Genomic DNA, 14,730 nt, shown 5'->3' on the forward strand with positions numbered 1-14,730 from the left:
CACGTACTCATTGAAACATTTCAATGAACATGTGCATTTCAAACTGGCATTGGTGAACTTGATTGACATCTTAATATTTCTTTCAGGCTATAAAGTCTATGTGCCGAGATGCTGAGGAAGAAAGAAAGCACTTCCTGGAGAAGCAGAAAGCCTTTCAGCAGGATACAGAAAACTTCAGACAGTCGCTGAAACAAGTTGAACTCTTATTGGAGCAGTGACCCTCTGCCGTGACAAAACACTGCTGCATCATTGTGTTAGGGTTAACATCCCCCATTCCAGCCATTTAGTACATTTTCCAAACCTTTGGGCAGAGGTGTTACATCCTGTTGGCTGGTTGTTTACTTTGAATCCTCTGTAGATGAGAAAGCAGGTAGCGCTATTTATATCTGTAAAATTGTATCTTTGGTGCCACTGATAAACCAGGTGTTCTAAGATATTGCAAACTTGTAAGTATCCTTGCTTAGATCTGGTCTCCCTCACTGTTACTAGAACAATGAATAAAGCTGAAGATGGCGCACACCTTGTTCTACTCTAGATAAAAATAATTCAACATTCTCCACTTAATACGTTTGGGGGTGCAGGGGAGAAAAAGCGGCTCTGTACACTTTCACCCCCTGCACACCCTTCCAGCTATTAATACCAATCGGAATGAATTCAATTATTATCAATAGATTGCTTATGACAGCTACAATCATCCAGAAGATATGTTTCTAGTATTTTACACCATCTTATCTGACAGACCTCGTAGCATTTTCTACATGTAGCCATAACCATACTCAGAATTCAGACCACCGGTCATACCGTGATCTTCAATCTTTGGACGCACTACTGCAGAGAGTCAACAAAGGTTATCTACTCATTACTCCTTTTGCCTCCTGCTAGACAGATAATTGACTCAGACACGTATACACTGAATTAGCATGCACTGACAATAGTCTGTAATTTGCTTTGGCGATGTTAGTGGAGAATGAAGAAATGAACAAATAATTGAAGTAGTAAATGTGTTCCTGATGAAGGGCTAGTTATTCCTGAAACTCGTTCAGCTCGTTTTAATACATTTACTCTGTATTAGTTTGTGTATTTTTGTGAAATGCATTTGTTTGAAACAGCACTGTGTGCAACTAACTTGAGTAACCATATTATTTTGAATTCGTTGACTGAACCTTTATACTGGAAACATCTAATCTTATGAATGATTTTACTTGTCATAAGCAATCTATTCCTAATAATAATTGAATTATTGTTCTGACTGGTATTATTACTAGCTGAAAGGGAGTGCCAGGGGACGCGAGTCTCCCTTTCTGTTACTGCCAGAATTGAAGACAACCGGTTCATAAAATTACTCTTGCAACTATCATATATACATTTTTAAAAAGGACCACGAACAAGCACATTAATGTAAAAGTGGGAAAAGAAGTTGATTGTGAAAAGCTCTAACCCCCGTAAAATTTCACAAACATATTAACACATTGTACCCCCTCATGTTATCCACCACCCTTAAAAAAAAAAAGAATTAAAAAAAGACATTCGGGAAATAGGGTGGGTTGAAAGGCAAGCAATGGGGAGAGGGCAAGGGAGAGTATGTTTCTCTATGCAAAAGACATTCATAAATGTGGTCCATATGGCCTTGATATATTTCCAAGTTGTAGAGGTTCGCTCACCACCATAGTTTATTCCTCAGTGGAAAATGGCATACTTTCATGATTACCCAAGGTTTGGAATTAGAATGCCCTGCGGCAGCTGTTTTGTGTATATCATTTGTTGTAGTGATTCATTTAGCTCACATTTCTTTTACATTGTTCTGCAGAAGTTTCCAATTTATGGACTCTGGGGGCTCGCTAACGCAGAATTTTTGTAAAACGTTTAAACGGTGTAAAACTCTCACTGTTATGATTACATTTTAGTAGGGATTTTGGCGTACATGGTGTAGACTAGTGAACTGCAAAAATGTGGATAGTTGTATTTGACTGCTTTTTGTTATGCAAAATGCTTTTTCTTTGAAATACAGCATTACTGTTTTTAAACCAGATGTACCATTCGTGTATGGTAGCTCTGAAAAGTGCAAAGGAGTGTAATTGTGTGTTGCCTTCCCTCTTTAAGACAGAATTCAGTTCAACCATTGTTCTTGTTGATCGCCGTTGCAGGCAGAAGGAAGCCTCAAAGGCTGTCCTGTAGATGGGGTAGAGAACAACATGTGCCTGCAGCCTCAATGTGCTGCTCTGTGATGCTCACAAAACTGTCAAGCGATTGGGCAAAGCATACCAACATTGATGCCAAAATGAAGCCTATGCCAAGGTGATGTCATCTGGGCATACCTTACTCTCATGCACATGCCTAGCTGCACATGTTTTCCTCTTCAAACTATCTGAGGCACTGCTACACCTTGGCAGGTTTACCCTTCTCCCATGCTCCACTTATCTTGCTCCCCTCTTTGATCTCGGCCTCCTGAGATCATCCTACCCTCTCTCCCAATCCTGAGATCAAACTGGGTCCATGTGAATCAGGCCCCTGATGCCCCATTGCAAGTAAATATGCTGCAACTCCCTAAACTACAAAATGTTTTATTTATAAAGCGCACTTTGCAAACTCCCTTGCATCTGTGCGCTACAATCCCAAAACCGGCACACCAAGAAGCTTTCAGGAAGAGAACAGCAGCGCCTCCCCATGAGACTGTAAATTTAGCCCGGATTTCTGATACCAGTGCCTTGCTTTTCCTCAGTAACATATGGCCAGCAGGTCCTGCTGCACACCTTGTCCTCATCCTGTATAACCATGACCAGTCTTCCGTGCAGAAGCCTTGATCGCCTCGTCTGTAAATGAACGAGAAACATTATCTGGTAATATTATGTGTTTTCTGTTCCTGCTGAGGGCACGCTTGGGCTTCACTCTAGAAATGCCACTACCATCATACATGCTTTACACATATTTGAAAATGCCTTGCACAAGCAATCTGCATATTATTTGAAAAACATGCTTTATCAGATTAATATCTAGGAGAAAGATGAGCAATGGTATGAACAACTTAGAATTGGTTCTACTGAATCCCGACCCTGTTGCAAGCCCAGAGCAGGATTGAGGCAGCACAGTGAATCTGCTGGCTAGCACCAAGTTAGATTACTTAATGCCCGTGGGGCTGATGTGTGCTGCAAGCACTTAAGCTGTTTATACTGGTTCCTGACCCTGTTGTGAGTGGAGGTAGCATGGTGAACCTGCTGACTCTGACAGCTAGCTACCTCGATGGTCCTGGGCAATGGCATGAGTTGACTGGCCTATATGCAGATGGGACAGTTCGATTGGCCATTGGAATCATCCAACACCCATTTGGGACTAAAGATTGTTTGTACCCTTTGTACTACTTCTTTAAATGCTTTGTAATCTGTCCTCATAAATGTCTCCTTGAGTTGATGATTGGTTAGTTCCCCAAAGGTGATAATGACCGAAAATAATGTACTAGTCCTCGCATCGTCATGACTACAAAACTACATGTGGAATTCTGATTTATCCTGTGAGAAGGGAATGCGTTTCCGCTTGTGGTGTGACAGGCGGACAGAGTGGGCTCTGGGATAAATGTAGGCAACAGTAAGTGACGCGACGGAGCCAGTGGCAAATCTGACTACTCGTTGTATACACTGTCTTTTTCCTCTCTGCCCTCCTCTTTCTCTCCCTTACCCCTAGAGTCTGTTTCCCTTAAGGTTGTTCCTATTTAAGGACGTCCGACCGTCCATACATCTCCCTCCCTTATCGTTGAGCTGGTCTCACATTTCTTTTACTGGTTTCCTTCCTCTGCTATTCAATGTCATACTTCTTTCAGTTCTCCTTCAATCTGCCATTCTCTGTTACTTCAGTAGGTCTGTTTGCTCTGTTGAGAGATGGCGCGTTTCATATGCTTCCTCTGTTATCGATCTTGCCTTATGGTCATTGGACCCTTTGTGCTTTTAAGTGGGGTACTGGGAGGGTTTTGGCCTCTCATCTACCGTTGTTTCTGCTTTGCTAGTATTCTTCTCCAGATGTTATTTTCTTTCCATAGTCTGGTATTCTCCCTCTTCCGGGTCCTTGGATCTCTAATACCATGCAGCGTCATCTCTGATTAATTTGCTAGTCAACCGTGCATACTCTGGAGTATTCTACTAGTGGCTCTTCCTGCTCAGCTTGTTCTTGTCTGTGAGAATGCTCTAATCATTCTTCTTTGGAGTGGTAGTGTGGATATTGGCGGGAATGGCCCCCCCACGTGCACTCTGACTGGAGGTGGTTTTCCTCTCTCACACTTGGTACACTGTTGACTAATTGCTGGACAAAGTTCTTTGTGTGAGAATGGTACTCCACACCTGTGACAGGTGGCCTCTCCCAGGTTCTGTTGAGTTGTGGACTGATAAGGTGGCCTGTTTGTGCCGTATTGACTTCGAGGCCTAGGTACGCCTGCTGGATGCATGGCATTGACTGTCCTGCATTTCTTTGGGCCTTCAACTGCGGCTGCTTGAGTGTGCACTCTTTCATAGATGCGTGCTAGGTCTAATTTTTTTATATGTACTTTGTATTTAAGCTTTTAACATTGCAAAAGCAAACCTTTAGCATTTACAAATTACTTAAGAAAATAACAAGAGAAGCAAATATGTTTCCTTAAATACATCCACTAGAAACATTTCACTCTTCTATACAACAGTAAATAACAAAGCATATGTGGGAAAGAAAAACACATACAAAGTAAATGTCTTTTAAAAAGAGAGCAAAGAAAAAGGGGAAAACGAGTACAGTCTATGAAACTAAATTACCTTTTCATCATGATAAATGATATGTAATAGCACCATCTTTTAAAATAATTTAAACCAATTCACTTTCTCAATTTAAAGTATTACATTTCAGGTAACGGTTTAATTAAAAATCCTGTCATTGCCACCAAAGAGAGACTTAAATGCTTCCTGCTAAACAAAATCACTAACCAATCATCCAGCGACAACGATCTGTGCTGTGCTATAGATCTGTCCAATCTTGAGCTTCTAATCTCAGGCAAATTATTATGATCTACTATAAAATGCCTTCTAGTCTCCAATTTGTCTGGATGTTCACAGAATCTGCAGCATCTTTGCAGCGGGCTCCAAGGGGCCCTACTGTCCAGGACATCTCTTGTAGGGAGCAGGTTGAATCGCATTCTCATAAATCCCTGCCTAAAATCCTTATCCGGGTATCTTTGCAGATTTGATGGAATGTGATTCAATGGCTTTACTTCACTTCAAAAGTTTTTAAACACTTTGCCCCAATCACTCCTCCAGCTTCTTTTTTTTTTAAGTTGAGGATTTGTAATTGGGCCCATTTCCTCACAATCAGCTTGCCTTAAGGTCTGCAGACCTTCTTCTCGCCATTTAACCGAGACCATCCTCCCCCGTTTTAAGCGACTCAGCCAAAATGCAGGCCAAAGAGTCATCAGCCAGAAAGCACTTTCTCTGGAGGTGGTTTAGCTTCTTCCACCTCTCCATTCCATGCAAAGAAAGTAGCCCTCGCTCGTATCCGATAATTTGAATCGGGAAGCCCCTACACTTTTTCAGAACACTCGGTCTGTTCCAATTAATCAGTTTCGTGCACATCAGCATATTTGCTCCATAGAGGATTATAGGTGCTACTTTTAATTTATAGAATTGTAACACTAGTAAGAGTGTGTATTTTCCAATTTTATATTTATTGCCCCTGTGAGGCTAATGACTCCATCTTTGTCCTCAGTGTAGATCCCCAAACAGCTTATCCTGCGTCATTGTTAAAATTGAAGCTTAAGTAGCAATATACCGTAACGATTTCTATCGGTGTGCCCTTACAGTCTCCATTTCCCTTAAGGTCCTTCCTGTTTAAGGACGTCTGACCTTCACTTTGGATAACAGTCTCCACAATCCCCAATGACCCTTGCCTTAACAATTCAGTTAGTGTGGTCTCTTGTATGCCATGGCATCCTTGGATTGCAGCTTCCTTTTCTGACTTCTTCATATTGTGGAACTCCATTCCTCTGCATTCCAGTGGGTCTTGGTTGGACCACTGCTCTTTACCTGCCACACTCAGTCTCTTGCTAAGCTCATTTCTTACTTTGGCTTCCCCTACCTCATACTTTTTGTTTTCTTTTTTTTTCTTTCAGCGGGCACTCAGATTGTCTAATGCTTTTTACCTCTGAACTACCCACATGTCTTTTACACTCTTTCCCCATCGCTGAATGGTGCAGTGCTGATATGATATATTGAAGATGTTTTTAACAATCTAAAAATCAATTAGGTAGTGAATCACAGATAATGTAAAAGTGTGTATTTTACAAGTCATTTGTTAATTGATAATGCAGTATAACTAATGTCTTGCTCAATGTACACCCAGGACAACTGTCCAAGAACAGAGTGCAGGAGGATAACCTGAATGGCACTTTGGTATCGCATACTCCTACAAGACTTTATATGCCTATAATCCCCATCCTCTCCTTCCCTCACACTATCGTTTCCTGTTGACCCCCTTGCATCTGCCTCCAAGGTTCACAACCAGTCGGTCCTCTTTGACAGGGAACTCAGACTTCACCATTGTATAATGTGTACTGCTAAAAGACTTAACCAAATGAGCATTGGGAAGATTTGCCCTTGCCTCATGCTCCACTCTGCCAAAATATTCTCTTGTTCTCTTGTAGCATCCTTCTAGGAATCTATCTATTGGCTTGCTCCCCCACACAGCTGGTAACCTCCCTTTACCTTTTCACTCCCGTACCCTACTTAATGTTACTGTTCTCTACCCCCCACTGCCCCTCAGTTATTCTCCATGCTCCCTAGCGTTGGCACTCCCTCCCGAAACAAGCACATCACACCTACGTTTTAGCATTCAGATTGTTCATTAAAAAAGTACCTCCTCGCTCTAAAAGGTACACCAGCACTAACCCATCTCCTTATCTGTCTCTATAACTGTGATCATTTGTCATCTTCCTTGTTGCCAGATGAAATCATAATAGTAAAGCTGTGTATGCTCTGTAATCATTTTGATATTTCCACTTCCTCAAATGTTTTATCACATTTATATTCCGATACTATAATAAAGCACCTGCAAACAGGATTGCTCTGCTTACTGTTCCTTTTATACACTATTTCTCTCCGAAGCCTATGTGAGCTGTGACAAATAAAAGGATGAAAGGTCAAAGAAGTGTTCTTCATTTCTTTGCTCAACTTTCTAAACAAACCCACTGTGCTTCTGTTTAAACAGCCAACAACTAAAGCGATTTGCCAGAGCGCTAAGTGGGCAGTGGGAACATTAATCTCTCCATGTTTTTGACTATGCGTAAGAGTTTGAGAAATATGCCACCTGATTGCAATATGAGAATTGTGCTGGATTAACCTTCACTAGATAAATTACGTTTCTTGTAGGATGGGTCCTTTTTGAGGGGTAGTTTGTTTTTAAATATCATAATCTTATGTCTTTGGTTAAGTTTGCTTTTATTCTTTTCTTTATGCATTTCTAGTTTTTTAGTGATGTCCTGTGTTGCATATTTGTTATCCTTGTATTTTATTGCCTGTGATTTTTAGGGAAATGTTTATTGATGCTCTTGCTGGACTAGTTTAATTGCTGTAGCAATAGTTCTTGATTTTTGTGATTACTATTTGTTGTATGAGCGGTCTAATGCTTAATGCCTAACTAGTCAACAACGCCCAGTGTTTGTTGCGTTATAGAAATAAACAATACAATACTTCAAAGCTGACTTTCAAATCACTTTAGATGATTGTGATTAAGGGTTACAGTATATGTGTGGAAACCTAATATTCTCGGCCGAACTCCATTGCCTAGATTATACCCATAATAGGACAACCTGCAGCCTCTCTGCCCTTCAAGAACATTAAAAAGGGAGAGTCATAGAATGCCCTTACTTCGAGACCCAAATGTGGCAATATTGATCAAAACCTAAAGCTTTGCACACCTCATTCATCACAAACACCCCTAGCCTTGGGAAGACCCTGAATCCCATTCACCCAGTCCGTCAAATATGAATTAAATGTGCACAACATATGGTACCTTGGCCTCTCATAACTACAAAATTCCTTAAGGCTTCGTCTGATATTGCTAAGGATAAGAACCCCAGAGACTAGCCTCCCAAAATGTGCAAAATGGCTGAAGAGGTTTGCACCAGATCAGTGAGGAAGAGTGCTTCTTAAAACGTATGAAAACTGCATATTTATAGTTGATATAACTTATAATTTTATAATTGGTTATTTATAACGCGTTTAATGCCTAGAGGTTTCTGAGCATGGATCCGGGGTTTCGATCCTATGTTGCTCTGCGTCGTCTTGCTTCCAAGGCGAGTGCGTTGCTTCTGCGCAATCCCCCTGAGACTATACGTAGTTGGTGAAATGGAAGGCACTCCTGCACATTCACCTCCCTAGGACATTCCAATTAATAAGTTGGAAGGTGAAATAATGAAAGATTGCCAAAGGTCAGGTTATTATAAAAGCAAAATGACAGTTCCTAAAACTGATGCTGCTTAAGTAAATGCTGTTTATCAAATGAACGATAATGGTGAAGTCTAATGCTAACTCCAAATGCAAGTGTTAAAACCGTGCTAAGATGTCAGACAAAAGCTAAAACTGAATTTCAATCCAACATAACTGACAAATGCTGCACGAATGGGGCTTTGTTGGAGGCAAGTTGGTGGTTAATACAGAATTACATGCATTTATTTCAATGGGGGAACCTCCTGCAATTGAATAGACTCTTATAACTGGGGCTCATTACACTTGTGGTGGTATCCTGCCAGTAATAGCGGTGGTATGCCACCAAAATGGTAATGCTGTTTCCACCACTTGGAGTGCGGTAAATTACTGGCATATTCCAAGTGGCGGAAATGCCGGAAAATCCTCATTCCATGGAGTGCGTGGAGGGGATTGCCGGAATTACTGGTGCCCATAATTCCGTCATTTATTATCTTGTGGGGGCGAAATGTACCTCCAACTCTTGGCTGCCCCCACTGACAAACTTGTGTTTTACCAGTGTAGAAAAGGGGTTCTATGTTATTACCACTAGTCTTTTTTTTCGATGTTTTTTACTGAAAGTTTTTTTCTCAAAAAAGAATCTATTTTTTATTTTAAGGGGGTCCCCCAAGTCACTCTCCCCTATTTAACATTATTCCCTCCCATCCCTGTTATATACCCTCACCCACTACCCCATATGTGTTTCGAAAAAGCCATTTCGATAAAAAAACATTGAAAAAAAGACTGTCAATGTAGCAACATTGTACTGGTAAAAGGGCCAGTGCCGTAATTACCAGCAGTTTTACTGCACCGGCAAAATTGTAATATATAAGATTTCTAAAATTGAAAAACTGGAGTGTCGCTTCAATTAAGTGCAAGTAACCATTGACATAGAGAACTATCAATGGTTTTTACTGTTTGTAACTCAGGGTTTACTAGAACACAGTACTTGCAAACAGTTGCATATTCAACGAGTGTAATATTTACATCTGACAAATCCATCTGTAGCCACGAGGTGATCCGATCTAAGAACCAATTTAGGATGAACATTTGATAATGGGCTTGAGTCCATATTGCTAACAAATGTATTTGACTCACCAAGTAATCTTCAGAGAACACTTGACTTGATATTTATTTGCAAATAGCATTTTTATGGTCGTATACCAATTATCCTAACCATATGTTGACTCTTACAGGTCACTCAAATGCAGAGCTAGGCTACTCACCTGAGGGATACAAAGAACAGCATGATGCTATGGAATTACATTTGCATGAATGAGGAATACGCTCAATGAAGTCCAATGGAAGGGGGCTCAACCATATAGTATGGTCATGACAGGTGTCATCACAGTAGTAAATGCCCATATGATGAACTAATCCACACGTGTTTCATTCAGTAGACCTATTGCCAGAGATTATACACTAATCAGCCAGGTGCAGCGGCACAGGTACGCTTCTGATCGTGAATCAACCCAGGAGTGAAGTAGCCCATGGGATCTAGCTTTTTATTCATGTGGTATATTATAACCTGCTAATTGCACAACGTCTGTTGGATGCACCTAGAGACCAGAGGGGAGAGAATAGGGAAAGATTCAGAATAATGGTAGGATTATCACTCGGAGCAATTTGGCGAGTTGCGTTCCCGATGTTGAGTTTAAAACGAGATTGTACATTGCAGCAATGGTGACAGAAACCTGAATTTAGGTGGTCAGTGGTCCAAATGGAACACTCTATGGAAAGGGAGCCTTTAATTGAATTCCCTGAATTTAAGTTGATCTGGTTCAATTGCCAGTTCTAGGAGGAGAGCAGAGGGGGCATTGTATAGTTGTGTACCCTTGGCGGAGAAAGTCATTTCTCCTGTTTGTTTTTGATGGGTGGTTTGTTTGAACAGGAGATTAGCGGACTGGACTATGATAGTTGAAGTGGACTAGAGATTTCCCATCAGTTCGTTGTACTTGAGTCTGTCAATCAAATATGTGGGGCCCTGCCTGCAAAAGGCTTTTCAATTGAGACAGTGTTTTAAAGCCGAGTTGCTGTTCGACAGTATGTCCATGGAGGTGCTGTATTGCCTCTTATGTCTGACTAATATTGTTTAGACCTAGGATTGGGCTGGCCACCCCTTTTGCAGCATTTTATGTTTACAAATGCCTTCTTTGGGGATTCCACTGTACACACTTTTACAGTGTTCTCGTTTGGAAACCACAACCTGGTATTTTTGTATACAGCGGTTTCCTAGGCCTCTCACAATGCATTGTAATTGTGTCCAATGTTTTGGACGTGTGTTTCTGCCCACTTTCGATGGAGTTCTTACTACAGATATTATTGTACAATCCTAATGAGCGTGTTTTACTGTCCCTTTATTTAAGAGGTGTGGTGCTAGTTTCAGCCATTGGTGGATTGTGATGCTTCATTATCAAAGCAAATTGTTTTTGGTACTTCACGTGAAAATGTAAAGGTACTGCATCGACCAGAATGGCTTGCTACTCGAAATGCAGGTCAGGATTAATGTTAAAACCTCAAAGGCAGAGTAGTGTTTGGTATTCCACTACTTGGCCTGAAAGTATGCACTGCAGGCACAGGCATGAAATGGATTGCATGGATGATTGTGCGTTTATGTGCCACATATGATATAGAGGACAGATTTATTCAGAGAAAAACTAAACCTGGGAACACCGATTAATTTGCCAAGGATCCCAAAGGCCCTGCATAGTGGTACCTGGTCATAGTATCCAATTCCCTGGATGGTTAAACTAACTTTATAAATAAAAATTTAAAAAAACGAAAGGGTGGTTCAATTGGGTGGACTTTGGCCCCTTCTGCGGTTAAGCTCTTTTGTTTCGGAAGTGTTTAAAACAGACCTTTTCCTTTGGTCCGTTCCGCTTACCCAAATGTCCATTGGACTCCCACACGAAAGATGTAGAAGCTGGTAACATTTGAACAGTCAAGAACTCAAATTCGAAGGGATTGTGTCCTCCGACGTATTCCTTATCTTGATAGATCACTTCCAGCTTGCTGGCCTCGGAAACATTTTTCAGTAGAGGGCGCTGCGCGTCGACGTTCCTCGAGTCGGTGTCCCTCAACAGCCTCCGTATCGGCGCCAACGTCATCCTGCGTATGAATAGACTTGCGCAGCGTCCGTTGCTCAGTTCTGTTTTTCCGCGCTTCGTGGGCCTCGGAATTGTGTTGCTCAGTTCGTTAGTCAAAGTATATTACTTATTCCTCGAGTATATCTTACTCGTTTCGATGGCTTCCTCCTCTGAACCGTCGACACCACGGTCCGGCTTCAAAAAGTGTCGAGATTGTGGAAAGAAAATGTCGTTGACGGATCCTCACAGGATCTGTTTGTGGTGCCTGGGATCGGAGCACCATTGTTCAGAATGCGAGGACTGCATGTCCATGACGGCGAAAGCCTTGAAGGAGCGTAAGGGGAAGCTCGAAAGAGGTAAGACTCTTAAAACTTCTACTCCTTCGAAAGTTTCCTCGGCAGAGTCGAGACATTCGTCTCCTCGCCGTCACGGTAAACATTCTCATTCGAGGTCTCGAAACAGTTCCCATCACTCTTCGAGATCCAAACATTCGAAAAAGAGGCGTTGAAGATCTCCCTCTTCTTTGTCTTCTGTTTCCCCTGAAAGGGTCATCTGCCCCACAAAACATAGCTTTCCAGCCAAATGGGAGGAATTCCTTAAAAAGATGCTTAGCGTCTTCGAGAAAGCGGCCTCGACCCCCTCGGAGACGGCTGAAGGTGATACCCCGAGTGAAAGACCCAAAAAGTCGAAACGCAGCGAGTCGTTGCACCCGGCGAAATAAACTACTTGAGAGCGTCCCGAACCCTCGAGAAAAGGCAGTAAGACTGCATCATCGACGTCTTCCTTGAAGGCCCCTTCGACTCATAAATCTGCATCATCGATGCCATTATCGAAGGGCCCTTCGACGTATAAATCGGTCGAATTGGCGCCGTCCTCGACGCCGATAAAGGAGAAACCTACGACTGTCACTACCTCGCAGTCAATAGTCATACCGAGGGCTCATATCATGACCTCGAATGTCATCGATAACCTCGCCGACTCCGAGTAGGATTCCGATCCTCTCGAGTTCTTCGAGGTTGCTTCATACCTTTTTCGACACCCTTTTCGGTTTCTTCGAAGCCTTTAACTTCTGCGTCAACAACGTCGACGTTTTCTCAACCGGTTACCACAAGCTTAGCCCCTTATGCTTTAGAAATGGATTTTAAACCTTTCCCAAGGTCAAATTATTTCAATGCCTTGTCCTCCATTTATGAAGAAGGTGAGGATTCTGATCAGGAAAGACCTTTTGGGTTGCAGAGAAGTACAACACATGTACCAGAGGAATTTATCTCTGAAGAAAATAGGTTGAAGGACCTGCAAGATTCCTTGCATGATGCAAGTGGGTTGGATACTTCCCCAGAAGTAGAATTTGCCAAACGAGACCCAGGGGAACATGCGGAGACCCCTTATAGAACTTTAATGGCCAGAATAATAGAATTCATGGGTTGGTCTACACCTTTACCTACTTTTCAACAAGATGATCTTACAGACATCTTGATTAAAGGCCCACAGGAAGATCCTGTGGTTCCATTCCATACTGCATTGCAGAGGAAAATATTGACCAACTGGGAAACTCCTGAGGTTATCCCGGCAGTTAACAAACTATCTGCCAAATATAGGGTATCTGCTTCTGAGCCTGAATATTTGTCAAAACATCCAACTCCAGAGTCAAGCAGCAACTTCATCGAACAGTAGATCTGCATACCCTACTATTCCACAAGACGGGGATGATGACAGATTTGACGCTATGTCAAAAAAGGTCTTTTCTGCGTGTAGCATGGCACTTAAATCCATTAATGCTACTTGTACGCTCGCAAGATTCAGCCATACACTTTGGGAGTGTGCTTCATCAGCGGCTGACTGCCTCCCGGAAGGAGAAGAAAGGGAAGCTTTTCTGAACATCATTAAAGATGGTAAAGACGCAATGTGTGAATCCCTTCAAACTGGCATTGATTCTGCTGACAGTATCAGCAGGGCCATGGCGGCAAGTACTACAATTCGCAGATTTGCATGGTTGCGAAAGTCTGGTTTTGCTCCAGATGTACAGGCCAGGCTTTTGAATATGCCCTTTGACGGCTCTTCTTTATTTGGTAAAAAGGCTGATGACAGTCTAGAGAAGTTACAAACATCTAAGGCAGCAGCAAAATCACTTGGAGCTGCAATCTGTCAAACTCCCTATCGCCCCTCAGGAACCTCTTGGAGAGGTTGGTCCTTTCATTTCTATTCCGCATTCGGAAGAGGCAGGGGATAGCCGGTTCGAAGAGGCCAAAAGAAATTTACCCGAGGTGGACGGGTTAAAAGTACAAAAGCCGCAGCAGCAGCAGGTGCCTCTTTACCCTCGGCATCTGCATCAGCCGCTTCTAAACCGCTCTGGGGACTCTCCTCACAAAACACCAGTAGGAGGCAGGTTAACTCAACATCTGACGGAATGGCAGGCTATTACGTCAGATGCTTGGGCATTGGGGACAGTTGCCCAAGGTTACTGCCTGCCTTTTCTACACACCCCTCAGAGTCATCCACTGGGGAACAACTCTTTGAAGTTTCCAGACCCGCTCCTTTTGAGGAGATTCTAGACCTGCTGGAGAAAGGTGCCATAGAAACGGTACCTGTATTCCCCCTACTTCTTGATGCCGAAGAAGGACGGAGGACTAAGAAGAGAATTGAACAAATTCCTCAGGAAGGACAAGTTCAACATGGTAACTCTCTTTCAGATCCTTCAGGCCCTCCATCTTCAGGACTGGCTAGTATGTCTAGACCTTCAGGATGCTTATTTCCATGTGCCAATCCATCTCAAACACAGGAAATACCTGAGGTTCGCAATTGGCAACTCTCACTATCAATTTCGAGTACTGCCATTTGGGCTGACCTCCGCCCCGAGGGTCTTCACCAAGCTAATGTCGGTAGTGGCTGCAAGTCTAAGGAGGGAAGAGATCCACGTCTACCCCTACCTAGACGATTGGTTGATCGGAGCAGTATCTTCGGAACAATCTCAGATCCAACTAGATTATGTCTGCCACTTCCTTCACAAACTGGGCTTCTCCCTCAATTTAAAGAAGTCACAGATGATACCATCACAGAGACTCCAGTTCATTGGAGCGGTCCTGGACACTTCCCTGGGGAAAGCCTCGCCACCAGAGGTGAGGGCTCAAGATATTCTGCAGATGGTCACCAAGTTTCAAAATGCCCAACGTCTCCCAGCC

The 14,730-nt window shown here is 42.6% G+C and overlaps 1 protein-coding gene across 3 annotated transcripts in view; it reads left to right on the forward strand.

The window, feature by feature from the left end:
* KNSTRN (kinetochore localized astrin (SPAG5) binding protein) overlaps positions 1-7,062 on the forward strand; it is a 566,595-nt gene extending 559,533 nt beyond the window's left edge. For all 3 annotated transcript variants that reach the window (XM_069637536.1, XM_069637534.1, XM_069637535.1), the window contains exon 9: positions 87-7,062. In XM_069637536.1, the coding sequence (XP_069493637.1) occupies positions 87-218 (132 nt within the window). In that variant the 3' untranslated portion in view covers positions 219-7,062. The remainder of the gene's footprint in view (positions 1-86) is intronic.
* Positions 7,063-14,730: the final 7,668 nt, after the last annotated feature.

The sequence above is a fragment of the Ambystoma mexicanum genome, chromosome 14 (assembly GCF_040938575.1).
Source record: "Ambystoma mexicanum isolate Mex_15411 chromosome 14, UKY_AmexF1_1, whole genome shotgun sequence".
NCBI classification, from domain to species: domain Eukaryota; kingdom Metazoa; phylum Chordata; class Amphibia; order Caudata; family Ambystomatidae; genus Ambystoma; species Ambystoma mexicanum.